The 21,783-nt window shown below is 55.3% G+C and overlaps 1 protein-coding gene across 1 annotated transcript; it reads left to right on the plus strand.

The window, feature by feature from the left end:
* Positions 1-131: 131 nt before the first annotated feature.
* Positions 132-19,917, plus strand: HIP1R (huntingtin interacting protein 1 related). Its single transcript, XM_052796095.1, has 32 exons — positions 132-291; positions 5,440-5,503; positions 5,933-6,075; positions 6,422-6,478; positions 6,740-6,820; positions 6,954-7,030; positions 7,336-7,397; positions 8,532-8,672; positions 9,145-9,202; positions 9,885-9,960; positions 10,182-10,319; positions 10,411-10,469; positions 10,541-10,613; positions 10,981-11,164; positions 11,239-11,327; positions 11,629-11,745; positions 12,214-12,315; positions 12,554-12,748; positions 12,993-13,140; positions 13,463-13,549; positions 13,857-13,967; positions 14,350-14,486; positions 15,280-15,390; positions 15,516-15,574; positions 15,900-15,930; positions 16,063-16,125; positions 16,582-16,682; positions 17,315-17,420; positions 18,267-18,390; positions 18,548-18,609; positions 18,788-18,976; positions 19,066-19,917. Exons 1-32 carry the CDS (start codon positions 199-201, stop codon positions 19,087-19,089), a joined length of 3,162 nt encoding a protein of 1,053 aa, XP_052652055.1. The 5' UTR covers positions 132-198; the 3' UTR covers positions 19,090-19,917.
* Positions 19,918-21,783: the final 1,866 nt, after the last annotated feature.

Here is a 21,783-nt window from a genome sequence, read left to right on the forward strand (position 1 = left end):
GCGCCGCCGCTGCTCCCACCTGCCCGCCGCTGGGCGTGAGGCGGGCGGGGCCGCGCGCGGGCCGGGCGCGGCCGCCAGGGGCGCCCTGGTGCGCGGGCGCGGGCGCGGCGCGGCGCAGTGCGCGGCCGGGAGGAGCCGCGAGGCGGGAGGCGCCGGTGGGTGCCTGCCCGGTGCGCGGAGCCCGGTGCGCGGCCCGCCATGAACAGCATCAAGAGCGTGCCGGCGCGGGTGCTGAGCCGCCGCGGCGGGCACAGCCTGGAGGCGGAGCGGGAGCAGTTCGACAAGAGCCAGGCAAGGGCGGTGGAAGGCGGCGGGGGGCGGGGGGGGGGGTGGAGTGGAGGTGCTCCGGTACCGGGACCGGCCCGCTCCGCTGGGCAGCGCCTCGGGGCAAGCTGCACGCGGGGGTTTCGCGGGGGATGGAGGTGGGGACTGGGGGGGGGTGGTGTCCTCGCCGGGCTCCGGGGACCCCCTGGTGGGGCGGCGCGGTGCCGCCGCCGTCTGTCCGCCCGCCCGCCCGCCTTCCCGTCCATCTGTCCTCGCTGCCGGCGCGGCGCACGCTCCCCCGCCCCCGCCTGCCCCACCGCTTCCTCCCGGGACGGTCCCGCGTGGGTACCGGCCCGGCCCCGCCGCCCCCGCTCCGGGCACCGGGGCCGGGTCCCCGCTGTGCGCCGGCAGGCACCACGAGCCCCGGGCAGGCAGTTTCCCCCCCCGCCACCCCCAACCCCCGGGCCTTATCGGCAGGTAAACACGGCCGAGAGCAAACAGGCAAAGTTTCATAGCCCCGGCCGTGCCGGCGGGAGCGCGGCCGAGCCCGGGGGCGGCCGCTGGCAAGAGCCCGGGGCTGTCCCCCCCCCCCGGTGCCCACCGCACCGGTAACGGGCATCCCGGCGATGCCCCCCGGTGCCGGCCCCGTGGCGGCACGGGCTGCCCCAACGAAACCGGGAGGTGTTTTGCAACGGGGATGGGTGACTCCCCACGGGTCCGGGTCACACATGGGGTCTTCCCGCGGGGGTCGGGGCACCCACCCCTGGAGAGGGTGGCAGAGCGAAAAGAAAGCCCAAACGTGTTTGTGCCCTGCAGTGTCCGGCTCGGACAGGGGTGTCGGTAGCCCTTTCAGTGGCCCCCGCCAGGTGGACGATGCTCGGGCACCCATGGGGCTGGCATACGGCTTATGGGAAATTAATTACTCCGACAGCATGGGCAGGGACAGGCTCACCGGCTGCCCCAGCAAAAATAATAGCGACCTCCCAGCACGCATCCTCTGACCCTTCTGATTTTTCAGGCTGCAGATTCATCGCAGATATTTTTCCCCTTTGCCCCATTGCGTTGCTCGTCCTTCCCTGGCCCCTGGGCTGGTTTGGCCCCGGAGAGTGCAAAAGCGAAGGCAAGTGGCGATTTCGGGCCTCGCGGGGTCACGGTGCCGCTCAGCCATGCTAGGTAGGAAACGGAGCTTGTTGGGTTTGGGGAGCAACACGAGAAAACCGGCAATTCCGGTTCCTTCTGGACGCGTCTCCTTCAATCGTCCCGCTGGGCACCGCTGATAAATAATCATGTCGGCAGCGCTGCCTCGTGTGCCGAAGGGCAGCCTGCGCCGGCCAGGCAGGAGCGCGTCCCTCCTACCTCCCGCCCTTCCACGGTGTTTTGGGCTTTTTGGTGGAATTTGTGCCCCGCGCAAGTGCAGCTTTGCTCACAGTCACAGAGGTGCCTTGGGCAGCGCCGCGTACGGGGCGAGTGGGTGGTCACTCTCTGTTAGAGCTAAACCCCAGGCTCGCTGGCTGATGGTCACGTTCACCACCCGGAACTGACCTTTTTTTCCAGTAACTGCTGAAAAACTGTCCTAAAGGAGCTTTATCCTAACGTGGTTTCCTGTAGCAGTGCTTTGGGTGAGGGCAAAAATGTTCCGGTGTCACTACATGGGTATTGATCTGCCTTTTACGTCTAATTATAGCAGCAATGCTGCCGGTTGCCTTTGTATCGCGGGGACACCGGTGGCATGTCCCCTCTGCGCACCTTCGCCAGCCAAGGATTTCACACCACCCTGAAAAATGATGCTGCCGAAACCGAGCGCCCCATCTCCTTTGCCCCGGTGAAGGCTGGGATGATGGGTATGGATGGGGGTTGCCGGCCCCGGTGTGATCCTGGGTGCTCACAGGTGATGTGAAGGTCACCTGCTTTCCCTGAAAATGCTTTCTGAGGTCTCGTTTTGGGGTGATGCAGACATCCCCCTCAGAGCGGCCACGTGTGGGAGGTGGGAAGCCACCGTCCTGCAGCGGGCGCTTGCTTTGCAGCCTGGCAGGAGGCAAAACTTGCCCTTTTCTGTGGCCGATTTCTGCTTTTCTTGAACAAGAAGGTTAAAAATCCAACAAGCTCTGGAGCCGCCAGGAATACAGCATGCGAGTACCGAGTGGTGCTTTTTTGGTGTAATTTGGGAAGGAGAAGCATTAGGAAGGGAACTCCGGAGCAGCCGTTTGCAGTTCAGCTGATCTGGCAACCCTCGCACTGCCTAGCCAGCGAGGTTTCCAGCTCGACGTCCTGCTGCCAAAAAATCACTCCCCACCACGGCGTCGCACCGGGACCCGGCATCCACCTGCTGGGTGGGGATTGCGGCCCTGTGGGATGCTGGGGCTTTGGGGAGCTGTGGGCGGAGAGGATCACGCCGTAATTAAAAGCAGCCTGGAAAGAAAGGGTGGATGTAAACTGTGCTCCTTCATTTGGGTGCTTTGATCCCAGCTTTAGTCACTGGCTTGGTACGTGAGGGCTGTGAGTAAGGCGTGAGGGCTGCACACATGTGGGCTCCCACAGCCCGTGGCTGGGCAGGTTTTGGGGTCGGACCCCCCCGCCGGCAGGGCTGGGGCTGCACCGCTCCCCGGCGGCCACGGGAAACCGTCCACAGGTGGCATGAAGGTTTCGGCCAGGCTGGTTGTGCACCTGCAGTGACAACCGGGACCTGCCCATCTCCGGATGTGCCAATGATGTCCCAAGCAGCTGGGTCGAGGGTGAATCTCCCTGTTTCAGAGCTGTCCTCCACGGCCCGGCTTTGCCAGGCAGCCGGCAGGGACATCCTGAAGGCACATATGTCGAGGCTGCAGCATCGCCCTGTGCCCATCCCTGGTCCAACCATCCCCTTTTTGTGGAACTCCTGGCCAGACCGGGGTTTGGAGCCAGTGAAAACACACCTGAGCCGGCAGCCCCAAGGGCTTGGCATTGGTTTGGTGCCACCATGGTTTATTTGGGACCACGCTGGACGCGGTGTCTCTGTCATGGCAGTGCTGTGGGTGGGCTGGGGGCTGCCCCTGCATGGATCTGCTCCTCTGTGCTGGATGTAAAATGGCTCAGTTGAAACCACTGCGCTGAATCACCAAGGATGAAACCAGCCTCCCCAGCAGCTCCCGGGCTGAATTTTGGCTGATCGGGCTGGAAATGAGATTATGGGCAATAAACACAATAAAACCACCAGCACCAATGGGAATTACAGCCCTGTTTTGGGACAGGGCAGCTGGGTCCCAGCCCTATCCCCGTCCTGCTGAGCAGCACTGGGTGGCTGAGCTCCCGACGTGGGACGACATTTCCTTTCCCGGGGGTCTGCCCTCGTCTCACACGTTGGCCACCTCTGGCTGCGCCTCCTCCCAGCCCTGCAGGGCTCAAGGCTGAGCCTGGCTCCCGATGATGGGTTGGGACAAGCATGATGGGTTGGGACGAGTGTGTTGTGCTGCTCCTGCACACGGCGGGTGGTAAAAATCCAGGTTTGGGAGATGTCTGCCCCACTCCCCCTGCCATGCAAAGCACCTCAGCAAGATGCAATAAACCCCCTTTAGCAGCTCTTTGCCGGAAGATGTGTTTCTAAGCCCTGCCTTGCAAAACTGGCGGCTTATCGCGCTCTGGTGCATGATAAACCTTGCTTTCTGTCAATAAACCATCACTTTGGTGTCGGACTAGCAGTTGCCGGCAGCCCTGAGGACCCATGGCACGTCTCCTCTCTGGCCGAGCTGCGGTCGAGGGTGCAGTCTCTCCGCCGGCTCCAGGCTTTTGGGTGGCTGCGGAGGTGCCGGGTGCTTTGGGAGAGGTGGCTGCGCTTCAAGTGCATGTTCCTGGGCACTCCAGGCTCGTTAACCTTCGGGGATAAGAGGATTACAGGAAGTCGCCAGCTTAACTCCACTGCTGCTTTATGGCCCACATGGCGGGGTAACACCGGGGCTTCCCCGGTGTGGGAAATGCAAAACAAGCCCCTCTTCCCAGCAGCTGGGTTCAGTGTTTCAGGACAGGCTCACTTTTTGGAGTGCGCTCACGGTGGTTTTGCCGCTGTCATGCCCGGTTCGTGGGCTCATTTGGGGCAGATTTGGTACATCGGCATCTTTGGCATCACCCCTTTGGCATGGCGTCGGGTTCCTCCTGCATAAGTCAGGAGCACCCGATAACTTGGCGTCAGGTTCCTCCTCCCGCAGGAAAGCGCCTCGATTCGGAGGCGTCCCCTGGACAAGCAGCCGTGTCAAAGCAGGTGCTTTCCCTGGGAGGGGAGATAAGATTTTTTTATAAGGTTTTACGGCTTGTGTGGCTGCAGGGAGGGACCGGGTTTCTCTTCCGGCATGAGCGCCAGTGGCAGGGCCGCTTCCTGCCTTCCCAGCTGGGACCTTTTTCCTCTACTGGTGACTGAGGGCTCACAGAGATGGGCACAGCCCGAGCGCTTGTGGGAGGGTGAAGCAGCTCAGTTGAGTCTGCAGGGACCTGGGGAGGAGGAGGAAGAGCCTCATCGATCACAAGAACTCAGTTTTGCAGCCCGTCATCACGTGGGACATGCAACCGACCCCTGTCTGGGGTCGTCTTTTGGAATAAACTCGTGATTTAAAGCGTGCTTGATCAAACACATTAAAATATAGATAACCCTCCTCTGATAATCCCATTGCTCTCGATTTTTGCTCCATTGAAATGGGCATCGCGACTGCCGCTCCCTCCTCACTCAGGGGCTGCATTTTCCCCACGTGTTGTTTGCACACAGCAATGCCGTCAAAAAAAAAACCAACCCACCACCCCCCAGTTCAAAGGCTCCTTGTGATTAGACAAACAACCATGGAATTTGGCATCTCACTGTTGTGCTTTAACACTTACCGGGCATGGCGCTGAGTTCCAGCATTTGTTTCCTGGGATGGTGACAGCAGGGAGCATCAGCAGCTGAGCACCGGCAGTGCCCAGCTCTGACAGATTGCGCTGGGGATGGGGGGTTTTAACCGGCTGCTTTGATCATGGATAAAAGCACCTGTTTTTCTATGTCACAAATGACGTTGAGGTGACAAATGTGTTATAAAATTCAAGGTATTCCCCAAAAGCACCAGGTGGCTGGGCTGTTCCCAGCTGGCAGCACACCCAGCTCTTTGTTTTGGTGGGTGGGTTGGGGACTGTGAGGGTTGTGCCGCTGCTGACAGCCGTTCTCTCCTCCTCTCGCAGGCCATCAGCATCAGCAAAGCCATAAATACGCAAGAAGCACCAGTGAAGGAGAAACATGCCCGCCGTATCCTTTCCCTCAGCTCGCCTGGATGGCATGGAGGAGATCCAGTGCCGAGGCAGGAGGGGTTTCACCCCATGGGGCTGGAGCAGCGGGAGGTTTGGGAGACAGGAGACCCACGCAGACCTTGGTTGGGGAATGGTATCATGTAGGTCTGTCCATCAGTGAAAATGCAAAGAAGAGCAGTGCAATCAAATTGCATTTCTTTGGCAATAAAATGCAAAGGGCCCCAGTGCACCCTGCAGCAGGGGAAGGTGCACCAGAAAAAAATAAATGGGGGTTTTATCTGCAGGTGCAGCATTGTGCTGGTGATCTCTGTGCCTGCGGTACACTCGGTGCATGTCTCCTTTTTCATGAAAGTTGAACAGGAATAGTGCCCAGCCCAGCATGTCCCCTGCTCCTGTGTGTGTCCGATTGGCCTTGACCACAGGGAAGGGATCATCCTGGGGACGCACCACGAGAAGGGAGCATTCACCTTCTGGTCCTACGCCATTGGGCTGCCCCTGCCCAGCAGTGCCATCCTCAGCTGGAAGTTCTGCCATGTCCTGCACAAGGTCCTGCGTGACGGCCACCCCAACGTGAGTGTCCCCTCTGAAACGTCCCTCCCGCGCTGCCGACGGGGGGGAAATTTTTGGCTCTTGCTGACGTCCCTCTGCAGAGATGGTGGGTTTCCTTCCCTGCCCCGGCCACCTTCCCCAGGCCATGGGGCTGTGAAGCACTCTGTTATCTCACATCTTCGAAACCTCCCCATGTAAAGCCCTGACCTCTGGTTGCCATTGAAGGGCTTGAAAAACTTCTCCCAAAGCTGGAGTGGCATAAGGGGCTGGATCCATCCTCTTCCCCAGCTTCAGAACAGGCAGGCGGGCGCTAGTCCAGCTCTGTGCCAGCCCCCCCATGCCACACCCCTTCCGTTTTTGTCCCCAGGTCCTCCAGGACTGCCAGAGGTACCGCAGCAACATCCGAGAGACAGGGGACCTGTGGGTGAGTGGGGCGAGGCAGAGATTTGTGCCTTCCAGGGGGTTTGGTGGTGGGTGCTGAAAAACATTGTGGGCACGGGGAGGGCAAAGCACCACCTGAAATAACCTGTCGTCTCTGACCCTGCTGGGTGGTGGTTTTGCACATGGTGAAGGGCAAGAGGGTGAAAGCTGTAAGGCTGGTGCAGATTGACCGGCACACGCAGGCTCTGCTGGATCCGGTCACATCGCTCTGGATTCTCCACGTTTCCCCTCGTGTCTCTGGCAGGGCCATTTGCACGACAGGTACGGGCAGCTGGTGAGCATCTACACACGGCTCCTCCTCACCAAGATCTCCTTCCACACCAAGGTGAGACCCTCTGCTGCCTCTCCACCCTGTCGTGCCAGCAGGGATGGGACTTTGCCGGGGCATGTGTCGCACCAGCAAAGATATTAACAGCAACTGCTGTTTGTTTTTGTTTTTTCTTTCCCCTTTTACAAAGCATCCCGAGTTCCCTCCGGCCCTTGAAGTGTCAGATGAGGTGCTGGAAAAGACTGCGGGGACAGATGTGAACAACATGTGAGTGTCCTGGCAGGAGTAAAGCACGTGGTGCATGGTTGCTGGCTCCGTGCCTCCCAGCTGGCAGCATCCTGCTATCGAAACGACTCCTGTTCAGGGCAGCCATCAGTGTTTTATAAATTGGTTGGATGGTGCGTGATTCCTCCTGCACCCCCAGAGTGGTGAGGAGCATAAATGCAGGGAGCAAAACCGCCAAATTCTTGTCAATCTGAGCCGTTGCCGGCACAGGGACCTGCAGCGAACATGAGCAGCCGGAGCAAAGGTGTGTCTGCCACCAGGTGATGGGGTTTTGGTTTTTTTGGCAGCTTCCAGCTGACGGTCGAGCTGTTTGACTACCTGGACTGCGAGCTGAAGCTGTCGGAGTCAGGTGAGGAGGCGGCAGGTCCCTCCCGCTTGCCCTGAGGCTCTTGAGCAATAGTTTCGCTCTTTGGTTGGGAATGGAGTTCCAGCTCGGGAGGCTGAGGTTGGAGACTCACGTTCCTCCTCCTCCGATTAGATTTCTGAGGGCATTTCTCAGCCAGATTCCCCTGTTGATGCTCTGTGGAGGTGGTTGTAGGAAAATATTTAAGGAACGTGGCTGGTTTTAGCCCACCTGAGCAATGCAGACTGTTGTTTCAGAGCAGTGCTGTTCTGAAATATTTTTTTATTCTTTTTTTGGTACAACCATGTTAATCATATGTGTTACCCAAATCCTTTCTATCCTCCCAAAGCAAAGGATGGGGCTGTACCTCTTTCTAAATACTCATTTCCCCATGTTGAAATACCTCTGTGGAGGGCTGGAGGCCCCTGCCCATGTTTGCTTCTCTTGCTTCCTTCTCCAGGAATTTTTAGATGGCTTAAAAATGCAGTGGTTTCTTCCTCCATCGTGAGTCAGGAACACGGAGCTGCCCTGGAAAACAAGGCACAGTGGGAGAGACTGTGCCCCTGGCTCTAATCAGCCTCCCGCTTCTCCTCCTGACCCAGTTATACAGAGAATTTATATTCATAAATACTTTAAAGCTGAGCGGGGAAGAAGCCAGAGTGGATATGCTGGCTGGATTTCTGCCAAGGGAAGGGATCTGTTTCCAAGCCAGGGCAGGCGAGGCTGCAGTGCCAGTGGGCCCGTCCGCTGCCCTGGGATCCTCTCCCAGCTCCCCGCACGATTAAATGGAGCAGAGCAAAACCCCTGGCCTTCCCCAGCCGCATCGTGCAGCGGCAGCTCCTGAGGGCAGCCATCCTGCCTTTGCATCAGCCTGGGGTTAAATCCCTTCTTTTTGGGGTTGGGGTACCTGGGGCAGACCTGAGCACCACTTCCCTTTGCCACTGCGGTCCCTTTGGGTGTTTTTCTTGCTCGGAGGGGGGCTGTTCCCAGCTCAGCGGGACAGGACAGGCAGCAACCCTGGTGTTTACCTCATGTCCCAGCAAAGCCACATCTGTCGTGGTTAATGATCAAGCCGAGTGGCCCAGAGCAGGACAGCTCTGCAAACACGGTGCTGGCACCTCACTGTGCTCAACCCTTCAGTTTTTAGGCAGCTCAACACCTCGATGGCGGTCTCGCAGATGTCGGCAGTGCAGTGCCGCCTGGCCCCCCTCATCCAGGTCATCCAGGACTGCAGCCACCTCTACCACTATGCTGTCAAGTTAATGTTCAAGCTGCATTCCTGTGAGTCCCTGGGGATGTGCCCCATGCCGGTCTTTTCCCGGGTCAGGCTTCTGGCTGGATTCTCGGGGATCAGGCTTGTGTGGGTGGATGCATCCATTGCCATGTCCCTGTATCCCAGCCGGGGTCTAAGGACCCACTCCATCCCACGTAGACATCTCAGACGAAAGAATTAGAAGGACTTGTCCTTGATGAATTCAAACTGATAGGCCTTGGCCTGCCAGCCCCCTGCATGGGATTGCTGGGCAGCATTGTGCCAGGGGCCTTGTGTGGGTATTTTGAGGTTCTCACGCCCACCTCTCCCTGTGTCACATCCCTGGGGATGGGGACACCCCACTACTGTCCTGACCGCTCCCATCCCACTCCCACCTGGCTTTTACCCCACTGACTTTTGCAGCTGGAGGGATCTGGGTGCGTGTGAATAAATTTGCAGCCCCAGATCAGTCATGGCTGTCGCCCCGCTCCATTACCGCAGGTCTGCCGGCTGACACGCTGCAGGGCCACCGAGACCGTTTCCACGAGCAGTTTCGCAGGTAACCTGGGGCCGAGGTGGGGTGGCAGGGTCCCCTCCCTCCTGCCAAGCCCCTCCACCGCCTCCCCTGCAAGTGGTTTTTCTTTCTGTCGTGGTTTAACCCCAGCCAGCAACTAAACACCACGCAGCCGCTCACTCACTCCCCCCCACCCAGTGGGATGGGGGAGAAAATCGGGAGAAGAAGCAAAACCCGTGGGTTGAGATAAGAACGGTTTAATAGAACAGAAAAGAAGAAACTAATAATGATAATGATAACACTAATAAAATGACAACAGCAATAATGAAAGGATTGGAATGTACAAATGATACGCAGTGCAATTGCTCACCACCCGCCGACCGACACCCAGCCAGTCCCCCGAGCGGCGAATCCCTGCCCCCCCACTTCCCCGTTTCTGTACTGGATGGGACGTCACATGGTATGGAATACACCGTTGGCCAGTTTGGGTCAGGTGCCCTGGCTGTGTCCTGTGCCAACTTCTTGTGCCCCTCCAGCTTTCTCACTGGCTGGGCATGAGAAGCTGAAAAATCCTTGACATTAGTCTAAACACTACTGAGCAACAACTGAAAACATCAGTGTTATCAACATTCTTCGCTCTGAACTCAAAACATAGCACTGTACCAGCTACTAGGAAGACAGTTAACTCTATCCCAGCTGAAACCAGGACACTTTCCCTCTTCTCCAGCCTCAAAAACTTCTTCAAGAAAGCATCCGACATGTTGTATTTCAAGCGGCTCATCCAGATCCCCCGGCTGCCAGAGGTATGGTGGGATTTTGGTAATACATGATGCTTCAGAGAGCCTGTGAGTTCAGGGTGGATGAGAGTGTCCCCACAGACAGGTTCGGGGTCTGGGGACACTGTGGAGGGACCCACCGACCCATTTCAGCAGCATGGGGATAGCTGCCTCCCTCCCCGTGGCGGTCTGCCTGCAGTGGTCCCCAAAACCCCAGGCGGTGCCACCATGACTTCTTGTCCCCACAGAGCCCCCCAAACTTCTTGCGGGCGTCTGCGCTGGCCGAGCATGTGAAGCCAGTGGTTGTCATCCCTGAGGAAGCCCCTGAGGACGAGGAGCCAGAGAACCTTATTGAAATCAGTACGGCTTCCACCATGGAGCCACAGGTGGGGGCACGGGGATGGGATTGGGACCCTGGGACGGTGGGGGACAGGCACCCACAGCCTGGCTCAGACCCGCACCCTCTGTCTTCCCCAGGTCACCTCAGATATATTTGAGCAAACCTTCGGGCCACCCAACGGCATTCGGGACGACAGGTATGGGGGTCTAGCAGTGGCAGAGGTGGGGTAGCCACTGCCACATGAGACCAACTTGCCTTTCTCCACAGGGATGCGCAGATCGAGAGCCTGAAGAAGGAGGTGGACATGCTCCGTTCAGAGATGGAGAAGATTAAACTGGAGGTAAAGCCTGGCCGGGGAGCAGCCAGTGCGGGAGAGCAGGATGGTTTTTGGTGCTGTAGCATGGAAACCCTGATGGGATGCAGTAGGAGCGGGGTCCTGGCACCCAGCACTGTGTTTTGGGGCCTCTCCCAGTGCCAGGACCTGACTCCTGATGGAGATGGGGTGGAGGCATGTGTGACCTGTCCCTTGCTGTCCAGACTGGCTGTTAGCAGCAGGGACAGAGCGGCTGCAGGGACCGAGGGGAGAGCTTTCCTATGCATTTCACAGCTGCTTTGCCCAAATCACAGCCGGGCACCTGTATAGGGATGTTGGGGAGGGCAGAGTCATTGCTGGCATCGGTGCCCAAGTGCCTGATGGTGTCCCGCAGGCGCAGCGGTACATCACGCAGCTCAAGGCGCAGGTGAACAGCCTGGAGGGCGAAGTGGAGGAGCAGCGCAAGCAGAAGCAGAAGGCGCTGGTGGACAACGAGCAGCTGCGGGATGAGCTGGAGAGGCTGCAGAGGGCAAAGCAGGACAGCGACAGGTCCCAGCGGCTCTGCGCCGAAGCGGAAAGTAGGTGCCCTACAGCGTGCGTCGGCTGCGGGGTACCTGTGCCACGATTGCTGATGCTTTCTCACCCCGTTCAGAGAAAGCCAACGCCACCGAGATCCGCTACACGAAGCTGAAGGAGAAGCACAGTGAGCTCATCAACACGCACGCCGAGCTCCTGAGGAAGGTAACACTGCTGCCTGTGCCAGGCAGGGACCAACCGCTGCCTTTGTTCCTCTGCCACCGCCGGTGCGGCTCGTGCATGCCCAGCCCCACCTCGTATTGGTCCCATCGTCCTGCACCCAGGGATCTCTGAGCACCAGGTCGGGGGCACCCCTTGAATTTATGTCCACGGACGGTCAGTGTTTTGGATGCTGTGAAAAAGGCATCTCCAAGCTACTCTCCCAGCCAGAATTTGGGCAGAACGAGCATGGTGGTGGCGAGGGTCCCTCCTCAGAGTGCCCAGTAATCCTCGTGTCCCCATGCAGAACGCCGACACTGCCAAGCAGCTGACAGTCACGCAGCAGAGCCAGGAGGAGGTAGCACGTGTCAAGGAGCAGCTGGCATTTCAGATGGAGCAGGTCAAGCGGGAGGCCGAGATGAAGGTAAGCCACCGTGGTCCCAAGTCTGGCCCCACCAGCCTGGCACTGAGCCCTTCCCAGCCTGGGGAACGTGGTGGCTGTGCACAATTTGGGTGCAAGGGGTAGGGTTGGTTGTTGGTGTCCATCCCTGGTCTGGGAAGGAGTTGCCCTGGCTCCTCAGGAGGGTGTTATTTAATGCGTGCTTCATTCCCTCTTGCTCAAATCTGCCATTTTGTCCCCCAAGAAAATGCCATGGTGCAAATTGATGGTTTAGGTGCTTTTGTTCTCCGGGGCCCAAGCTAGGGGCTGCTCCCAAAATTCCTGCTATGGGGAAAGGAGCCCTTTCAGGAGACTCCCACCTGGAGACCCTCAAAACCCCTTCTGCAAAACACGGCCGGGCTCGTTCCCATCATCCTGGCTGTGTGCCGATGCTGAGCGGGGCCAGAACATGTTTGCAGCAGCTGAGCCCCCGGCACGGGTGTGTGGTTGCAGCTGGAGGACCAGAGTGTGCAGATGGAGCAGCTGCGGCAGGAGCTGGACGCCCGGCAGGATGAGCTGGACCAGGCGCAGCGCTCGCTCAGCCACGCCAAGCAGGTACAATGCCGGGGGTGCAGGATGTGCCCAAATCCCCATCACAAATCCCTGTCACGCAAGACAGTGTGCCTGCCACCACTGCCAAGCCAGCGGTGCAAACAGCAGCCCAGGAAGCAGTCATTGGGCTGAATGTGGGTCCACCCCATCAGTGTCATGAGTTGGGCATGTCCTCAGCTCCCCCTGCGTAACTGTTGGGCTCGCAACCTGGTGACAGGGGGTCTCCTGGCCCCACTGGCAGGCAGGCGCGGAGCTCAGCGCCCAGGTTGAGGCCCTGCACGTCGAGAAGGAGGTGCTGAGGCGGTCGGTGAGCGAGAAGGAGTGCGAGCTGCTCTCCATGCGTGGCCTCATCGAGGAGAAGGAGCTGCAGCGGAGCCAGGAGGTGGACAAGGCTACAAAGGAGATCCATGAGCTACAGGGCAGGCTCCTGGAGAAGGTACAGTGCTGTGTGGAGAGCCTACTGCCCCTCTGCTCGCTGGGGCAAGATGTGTTTGGGGGGTGCTGAGCAGTCAGGGGGGGCTCAGCCGAGCCATCACTGATGTAGCTGGTGGGATATGGCTTGCAGAAGCAATAATGGGATGCTCGGGTCTAATCCTGCAAAGGGACTCTCGAGGGATATGCTGGTGATGGGGGGGCTTGTGTCCCAGTTGTGCCGCTCATCTGTTTCTCCCGCCCCACAGAGCAACCAGGAGCAGAGCCTGCAGCAGAAGCTGCTGGATGAGCAGTTTGGCATCCTGCAGGAGATGGTGCGGGAGGCAGAGGACATCCTCCGTGATGCGGTGGCCAAGCTGGACGACCCATTGCATGTCCGCTGCACCAGCTCCCCAGGTACATCCCGCCCGACCACGGGGGCTGCAACCTGCAGTCCCTTCTCCCTCCAAGACAGATGACATTGCATTTCAGCTTCCCCCAGGCATTTTTTCCTACCAAACATCACACCCAAGGAGGTTAGGGTCAGACTTCCCAGGAGTGAATTTTTAGCTCTGCTCTCAGCACTATTTTGCTCAGATTTTAGTGCTGTTGCCTGGCCAGAGCTGTGAGGACCTGAGCTGTCTTGGCTTCTGCTCAGTGGTACCTCCTGGAGTCAGCACTCGTGCTTGTTCAGACACTCGGCAGCCTGACCATGCTAATGAAGCTAAATTTGTTGCAGATTACCTGCTCAGCCGGGCGCAGGCGGCGCTGGAGTCCACAGACGCCCTGGAGAACGGGCACGCGCAGTACGTGGCCTCCATGGCAGGTACCTGGGGCTGGGGACCGGTGGCATTGCTTGCACCTTGCTTTTATTTTTATACATCCAGCAGCCCCCAGCTGCTTGGGGGCTGTTGGCAAGCGTGCAATGCCCTGGTGATGGGAGGACGTGGGGGATGGAGTTGGAGGGTCCCCATGCCCTCATTCAAGGAGCAACCTGCAAGCTGGAGGGGTCAATACTGACCTCTCCAAGTCCTTGTACTGATCCTTGGGTGCCTTCGAGGGTGGGTTACAGCCCCCAGGGCACAGCCAGTAGTGCCCCGGGCTGGCAGTGCCTAACCGTGTCCTCTCGCCAGCAGACGCCGCAGGGCTAGTGGGGGCTCTGGCCCTCTTCGCACACCTGATGGCCGACACCATTGTGAATGGCAGCGCCACATCCCACCTGGCTCCCACCGACCACGCTGACCGTGAGTGCTGTGCGTGGACGCAGCAGGTGTTGGGAGGGGGGGTTATGCTCTTGGGGCTTGTTTTTGGGGTGGCTGTGCCAAAGCCTCCTCCGCCAGGGGCTGGATATGGGGCAGATCTATACAGGGGCTAGCATGGTCCCCCCAGCTCCCCATGCTCCCCTTCCTGACATTCCCTCCTCTCCAGTGCCCCTTCCTGGGCCAGGAACATCGCTTTGCTCCTGGAATCTGATTTATGCTCTTTAAGAAATTCACTGGATGCCACAGATGCTCAGCACCATCTCTGCGGCCGAGGGGAGGAGAGAGAGAGGAGTGTGGCAGGGCTGGGATGAAGGGGGACCCCTTGCCCAGTGAGGGGCCCAGCACCAACCCATCCTCACCCCAGGGCTGATGGAGACATGCCGGGACTGTGGGCAGCAGAGCCTGGACTACCTGGGTGAGCTGAAGGACAAGCAGAAGCTGGGGCATGCCAAGCTGGGGGACGTGCGGCAGGCACTGCAGGGGGTCCTGCAACTGGCCCAGGTAGGAGATGGAGCCCAGTGCATCCACCTTCCCACCCGCATCTGGCAGGGTGGGTTATTTACCAGTATTGGTATTTCGTAAGCAAAAAATCAAAGCAGGCAGTTAATGTAGAACGACATTGCCTCCATTTGTCAAGGCGGGATGTTTGCTCACAGACTTCTGGCTGCACCTTGATGGACAGCTTTTTAAAAAAATAAAAACAAAAATCAAACCATGGCTTTCCCCATTATCCAGAACTGAAATTGGAGATACTGGGTTGGAGTGAGCACTTTAGGGTGGTTTGTCCCCCATACCCACAGGTTCTGGTGCTTTCCTTGAGCCATCTGAGCTTCACGTGCCGAAGACCCTTCCTGGTGCTGCATGGAGACAGTCACCCTCAGATCAGCTGAAATCTTTCAGCCCAGTAACCCCTGCAGAATAAAACTTCCCAACTTTCAGATATTTCTTCTCATGAAGCCCCCATTAGTCTTTTCCATTAAACCGCTGTTAATTCAAAGGCTGTCAGCTCTCCAGAGCCCTCTGGAGCCCTGCCCTGCCGAAACTGCTCCTGTGATCAAGTTTTGTCACCTTGATTTGAGGCATTTCTTACCTCTGAGGTCCCTGTGCCATGTTTGCCGCAACTTGGTGGTACATGGGCCTTCACCCTCGTGTTCTGCAGAATACTGCTCCTGCAGCTTTATTTGTTTAGGGGGAAAAAAGGAGTTGGATACCTTGGTTTGGTGTTATTCCTTACAAATATTCCCTTCTCTCCCTCTGCCTAAAACCTCCTGGCGGCTGTTGCCTCCTCCGGCAGGAGCTGAGGCCCAAGAGCTTAGACATCAAGCAGGAAGAGCTGGGGGACATGGTTGAGAAGGAGATGGCCTCCACCTCAGAGGCGATTGAGGATGCCGTCAGGCGCATAGAGGTGAGATGAAGCTGCAGGATGGGCCATTTTGGTGCCTTGGGGCAGCAAAGCATCCATCTCTCCTCCACCCTGCTCGCCCTCGCAGCAACGTGGCGTCCAACCCTTCCTCTTGTGTTTCCCAACAGGAGATGATGAGCCAAGCCAGAAACGAGAGCTCTGGTGTTAAGCTTGAAGTGAACGAGCGGTGAGTTTTGAGGGGTGGCATGTGACAGCCTCAGGCAGGTTTCTGTCCCGTGCCCATAACCTGCTGGGCTGTGCTCTGCTCCAAAGCCCCGCGTGCAACCCGGTGCTGCATCATCCTGATGCTGAGCATGAAATTCTCATTAAAAGGGTGGACCTCTGTCTTGCATGGCTAAGCCAATTGTTCACAGCTGCTTTGTGGGCTGCTTAGAAGTAACCTGCAGGCTGGCTGGTCTCCAAAAAAGACCCATTTTCTAACTGAGGCCAAAGCCCGCTTCCCTGGGTGTGGCATCAGAGGATGCTGAACACTTTATCTCGTTTCCCTACAGGATTCTGAACTCCTGCACGGACCTAATGAAGGTCAGTACTGCAGAAACCTATCATCTGGGCTGTCAAAGACTGCGCAAAACTGTAACTTCCCACCATTGGCAGCATTAATCCTTCTCTATAAAATCCCCATCAAACACCAAAACCTGTTTTTCTTCGTTGCAGGCTATTAGACTTCTTGTAATGACATCTACAAACTTACAGAAGGAGATAGTAGAAAGTGGCCGGGTAAGTCCTCCGCTACATTCATCTCTGCACCAACATGATATACAGGAGAATTTCCCACGATTTGCAGAAACACCTGTTGAATTTTGTGCTTTCCCATGTTAGCAGTACTCTAGCAGTCTCGCTTGCTGGAGATGGGCTGCCCAGCCCTGTGCTCTTCGCACACATCGCTGTCACCTTTGCAAAGCCTTGTCCATCTAAAGATGATGGCCCAAACTTGTGTGTTTTAAACCCAGCCCAAATTCACTGGCTGGGGTCTCCAAAGCTAGTTTTCTTGATACGTATTTAAGCAGGCCAGTAAGAGCGGCCTGAAGGGCACAGAAATGCTGCCAATCCCTTGCTTTATGACTTATATATGAATTTATATATTGTTATATTTTATATGGATATTTTTTGTGGATTTATATATTGTATATTAGAAACAAGTTAATACAGGCCATAATATTCTCATAACAACAGGGGGCAGCAACAACTCAGGAGTTTTATGCCAAGAACTCACGCTGGACCGAAGGTCTGATATCTGCCTCCAAGGCGGTGGGCTGGGGAGCCACGCAGCTCGTGTAGGTACCCCTGCGACCTCTCCCACGGCTACTGCAGGAGGCTTCTCTCCAAGCATGGCTCTGCATGCTTGCACCCGGGGCTGGCCCATGCTTCTCCATCACCCGATAACCTAAACTGTCCCGCTGCTGAGTCTGCACGGAGCATTATTGCTAATTCCTTAAAGAGCATCGTAGCCTGGGTTGGACCACGGGCTGCGAAATCACAGTCACTGAAATAGGGACTGCCAGTTCCTCCCTGTTTGCAAAGTGTGAAAGTTGCTACAATCAAATACTCCATGTCCTGGTTCCTGTTCGGATGGTCACGGACGGGATGGTTGGGATCAGGGCAGGGAATCCCCATTCCCGTGCAGGAAATGTGGGGGCCTTTTTGGACAAAGCTTTAAAAATCTCATCCACTTCATTACAGAAATACAATCCTGCTTCCGTTGATATTTCACACCCATCCAAAACTTCTGGATCTGGGCTTTGAGTACCTGCTTTGTAAATGAGCTTTAAATAATTACAGACAAAGCTGCTGCCTCAAGGTCTGATGCTGATTTCTAAGGGTATAGCAGGAGATAAATACTCTGCACTTGCTTCGTAGTGCATGGTGAGTATCTCTAACACGATCTCCCTTCTGACCTGTAACGCAGAGAGTCAGCAGACAGAGTTGTCTTGCATACGGGCAAATACGAAGAACTGATCGTCTGCTCCCACGAAATTGCCGCCAGCACGGCCCAGCTGGTGGCTGCCTCCAAGGTGAGTATCCCAGCAAGATCATCTGCATATGGCTGATCAAGTTTTAAGTCATTTTGTTCCCATACTGTTGTCCCACGGATGCTTTTGGGCAGTGGTGCGTGGCTGTCCTGTCAGCCAGTCCTGCAGCCTCCTCCCGGAGTAGGGAGGAAGGGAAGCTCTTACTATTTTCAAGTCAGTCTGTGATTTTAATCCATGTGTCTTCACCTGCATTAATATTCCCACACCTAGCAGGGCTTGCCTTGGAAATGAAGATGTGTAAAACCTCCTGTCTTCCTCCTGTCAAGCTGATTATGTAAAGAAAATGTTGATAACTAACGAGAAACCCCAAATAAGCAATTGCAGGAGCCAGCATTGAGAATGATGGATTTTTGGTCCTTGCCACCTTTCCTATTTGTGTGGGTGAAAGCGATGGGTAGAGGTTTCAGTGGGCACATGGGGGTGCAGATGGGGGGGAGGAGGACCCGTACTGCTTTTTACAGCACATGGTTTTAAAATTAAGGGCATGGTTAAAAAAAAAAAAATAGCTCTGTCTTCACTGATGCTGCTTATCCATGTGTGCTCGGCTCAGGTGGGAGCAGAGCTGGTTTGGTGTGCTGGGGCTGAAGGGCCTTGCAGCAGGGGTTACCTTGTCTGGCTGTGATGGGATCATCAAGAATAAACGTGTCCATCTGTCCATCTGTCCTTTCCGCCCCCAGGTTTTCACGCCTAAGGACCATTCAGACGTGGTGTGCTCGGTGTCTGTGCTCTAACGCAGAATATGGCTGCCTGGGGGCTCCCTCAAGCCAGTGAGCACCCGTGTGGTGGTGCTGTGGCGGGGACCCACAGCCATCCCCGTGCTCTTTGCAGGTGAAAGCCGAGAAGAGCAGCAGGAACCTGGCCCGGCTCCAGGAGTGTTCACGCAACGTCAATGAGATGGCGGCCAACGTGGTGGCTTCCACCAAGTCAGGGCAAGAGCAGATTGAGGAGAAAGGTGAGGTTTTTGCAAGGAAAGGGGAGGGGAAAAAAAAATACCCAAATCCCTTCCTGGCCTGACAAACACCCCGAGGTGCCCATCTGGCTTCGCTTTGGCACATGAGGGTCCTCTGCAAGGGGTGCGCTCAGCGAGGACCCCCCATGTTTCTCCACAGACACCATGGACTTTTCGGGGATGTCCCTCATCAAGCTGAAGAAGGAAGAGATGGAAACACAGGTACATCCATGAGGGTGGATTTGGTGCCGCCGTCTTCAGGCCAGGCTGAGGTCCTGATCCGGACCTGCACATGGCAGGTTCCCTTCTGCCCCTCCACGCCCCAGCATGGCGCTAGGGATGGGGTGGGGGGATCATGGCCCTAGGGTGCACAGGAACCAAGCTGGCTGTTTGGGTGCAGGTGAAGGTTCTGGAGCTGGAGAAGCGTCTGGAGGGCGAGCGGGTGCGCCTGGGCGAGCTGAGGAAGCAGCACTACGGCCTGGCCGGGGCCTACGAGGCAGCAGAGGAGGGGGAGGCGAAGCCAGCGCCGGTCCCGAGGCGAGGCATCCTCAAGAAGCCCCCCTTGGCCCAGAAACCCAGCCTTGGGGAGGTAGGGTCCCCAGGGGGTAAATGTACATGGTGGGGTGCGTTCACAGCATGAGTGACTGATATTTCATTTTATTCCCCTTCTCATTTCAGCCTGAGCGAGACGCCGGCCCGTAGCCACCTCACGGGGTGAACTTCTAGCGGGGGCTGGCTGGGTTTTCAACAGATCATGTTGCCTTCGCGCTGGTGTGCCTTCATGTGCGGGGGTCTCCTCACCACCCGGCCTGGAAAACTGGATATTTTTAAAAAAAATACTTCTTTTTTTTTTGTTTTGTTTTTCTTCACTTGATTCCTATCTGTAGAGCAGGGGGGGCTCCTGCCTGCTCCTCAGGTGGCATGGGATGCCCTCCTCCTCCTGGCCTGCCAACTGGTTCTCCTGGTTTAATTTAATTTGGGGTTCGTTTGGGTTGAAATATTTTTTTAAAACTTTATCAGCACTAGAAGTTTTCAGTAAATGTAGCTCTCTACTGCACTGCTCAGACCCTTTCAAAGAACTGAACTGTTTTTAAAGTAGGAAACTGTTGGGCTTTTCTTGCAACCATTTTTTAAATTCCCCTTTTTCAGCTTGAGGAATAATTTGACTTTGTTTCGGCATGGGATCAGCCCTCAGCAGAGAGGGAGACGTTGGCCTTAACCGGCGCAAGGAACAAGGCTTTTGTAAGGGAAAAAGCAGTTACTGGCACACACTGGCAATAATGATACAAACTTTTTTTTTTTTTCCTTTTCTATTTTTATTACTACAGCAATGTCGGGATCAGTTGCATTACGTTTTATATTTAAGATAATTAGCAGAATTAAATCTAACTGTGGCCTGCGGGAGCCAGGGGATAGAGAAGTCTGCAGCAATAAGGAATTACTGATGTGGAGAGACACGGGGGCAGCTGTATCTTCCCTTGGAGCTACTACCACGATGTAGATTATTAAAGAAGCAATATTTAAAATAGGTGTTGTGGTGCTTGGTCAGCTTGTTGGTGGGGAGGGGGCCAGTGCTGGAGCCATGGTTGAAGCAAGCCGGCCCCAAATTGCAGGGCAGAGGCCAGCAATAAAGTGCCTTGAAGATAATTAGCTGAAGCACCATGGTGGTGGCATGCGTGGGACATGGATGTGTGACATGGCCCTGTGCTGCTGACAGGTGAGTGCATGGGTGGAGGGGGTGGGAGGAGGGTGTAATATCTCTCAATATATAGATATGTGTGTGTATGTGTATACACACACATGTATAGATACAGCTATTCAGAGGGGTGTGTGGATATACATATTTGTATATGTATATACAAATGTGTGTGTGTGTGTATATATATATACACACACACCCCTATGTATATGCATAGGTTGACACACAAATATATCTATATCTATCTTGCTCTATAGCTACCTAGCTATAGCTATACAGATACAGCTACATATCAAATGTTATATTTTGTATATCTTGCTTTTCCCTCTATGTACATATATAATGGTATAGCCACACCTATCTAGCTCTATACATGTGTATCTATACCTACACATATGTATCGCTCTAGATATAGGTGCTATAGAGTCATGTCTATATCTATGTACATATATATGTATGATGCACATATGTATAGATACACATCTATATAGCTAGTCATCTATCTATATGCGTGTGCATCTCTATATATGCATATCTGCATATATATATTTTATTTATATTCCCCTGCCAAAAAAAAAGCATTTATATGTGCACGTATATAGCTGTATTTATTTATACAGTTGTCTGTCAGTATGGCTGTAGTGCTAGAGCAAGACCAGCCCCCGGCCCAGCACGAGCAGCTCACCAAGGCAGAGTAGCACATTAATTTCTGCAGCATATGATCACCACAGGGCTCTTACTGGCAGCCAGGGTGACTGGCAGCCTTACTGAAAGTAAGTAGCTTAAATAAATAAAAAGCAATCCAGCCACAGCAGCATGAGTGCAGGATCAGTGCTGCCTTCCAGCTTCCAGGGCAGCTGTTACCTGCAGCCTCACAGCTGCTCCTCATGACCACTGGCACACACCTGGAACATTTAGTCTATGATTAACTGGGACTATCTGCAGGGCTGAGTGTCACTGCACCTCTTGGTGCAAGTTGGATACACCCATGAAACGGTAAGACTGAAGCATTTGGAGCTCAGCAAGAATGCCCATGACAGGGTGAACACAGCTCCCTTGTATTTAAGAGGAGATTGTGAGGATCCTTTTGAAAAAGTCTAGAATTAGCGTTTTCATCCTCCAAAACATTCCTCAAATTTCATACAAGCCACAGTAAAAACCATGACTTTTCATTCCTATGATTAACAATAGGCTATAAAGCAGTTAACTGGAATTGTAAGTTGCTGTATCTCAGGAAAACACATTTATCAGGTATTTTATTACTTATTTTAGTTACATAGCAGTCTCATGATGACATAAGATTTCCAAGGTTACACGTCACAAAACAGACTACAGTTTTATGATCTACAGGCAGTGTAGCAAGCAACAATTCTAATTTCCCAACCAATTTTATGTATAAGGTGTGTACCACATTAAAAGGCTTTGGCATTAATACTGGTGTTACTGGGCAAGGCAAGCAGCCGGTCTAATCCTGCAAGTTACATTGAGAGCATCTCCAACCCCAAGATTTACATCCTTCTCAGCCTTTCCATGAAGCTACAGAGAACCTCTTATCTACAGCAGAGGAGTGCTGGGAGAGGGTTACCCAGCCATGTCCCCTGGGTGACTGCTGTCACATCAAGTGACAATATCTATCAAGATACAGCAGCAACTGTGGCCAGCTCCATACTGAGTTTCATTTCTTTAAGAAACCTTTT

Source organism: Harpia harpyja, chromosome 9 (assembly GCF_026419915.1).
Source record: "Harpia harpyja isolate bHarHar1 chromosome 9, bHarHar1 primary haplotype, whole genome shotgun sequence".
Classification (NCBI taxonomy): Eukaryota; Metazoa; Chordata; class Aves; order Accipitriformes; family Accipitridae; genus Harpia; species Harpia harpyja.

Bases quoted from the DNA above. Each gene is read 5' to 3' on its own strand.
- HIP1R (XM_052796095.1), top strand. From the start codon at position 199: ATGAACAGCATCAAGAGCGTGCCGGCGCGGGTGCTGAGCCGCCGCGGC. The intron at 12,749-12,992 runs GTACAGTGCTGT...CCCGCCCCACAG, and splicing joins AGGGCAGGCTCCTGGAGAAG to AGCAACCAGGAGCAGAGCCT. The intron at 16,683-17,314 runs GTAGGTACCCCT...CCTGTAACGCAG, and splicing joins TGGGGAGCCACGCAGCTCGT to AGAGTCAGCAGACAGAGTTG.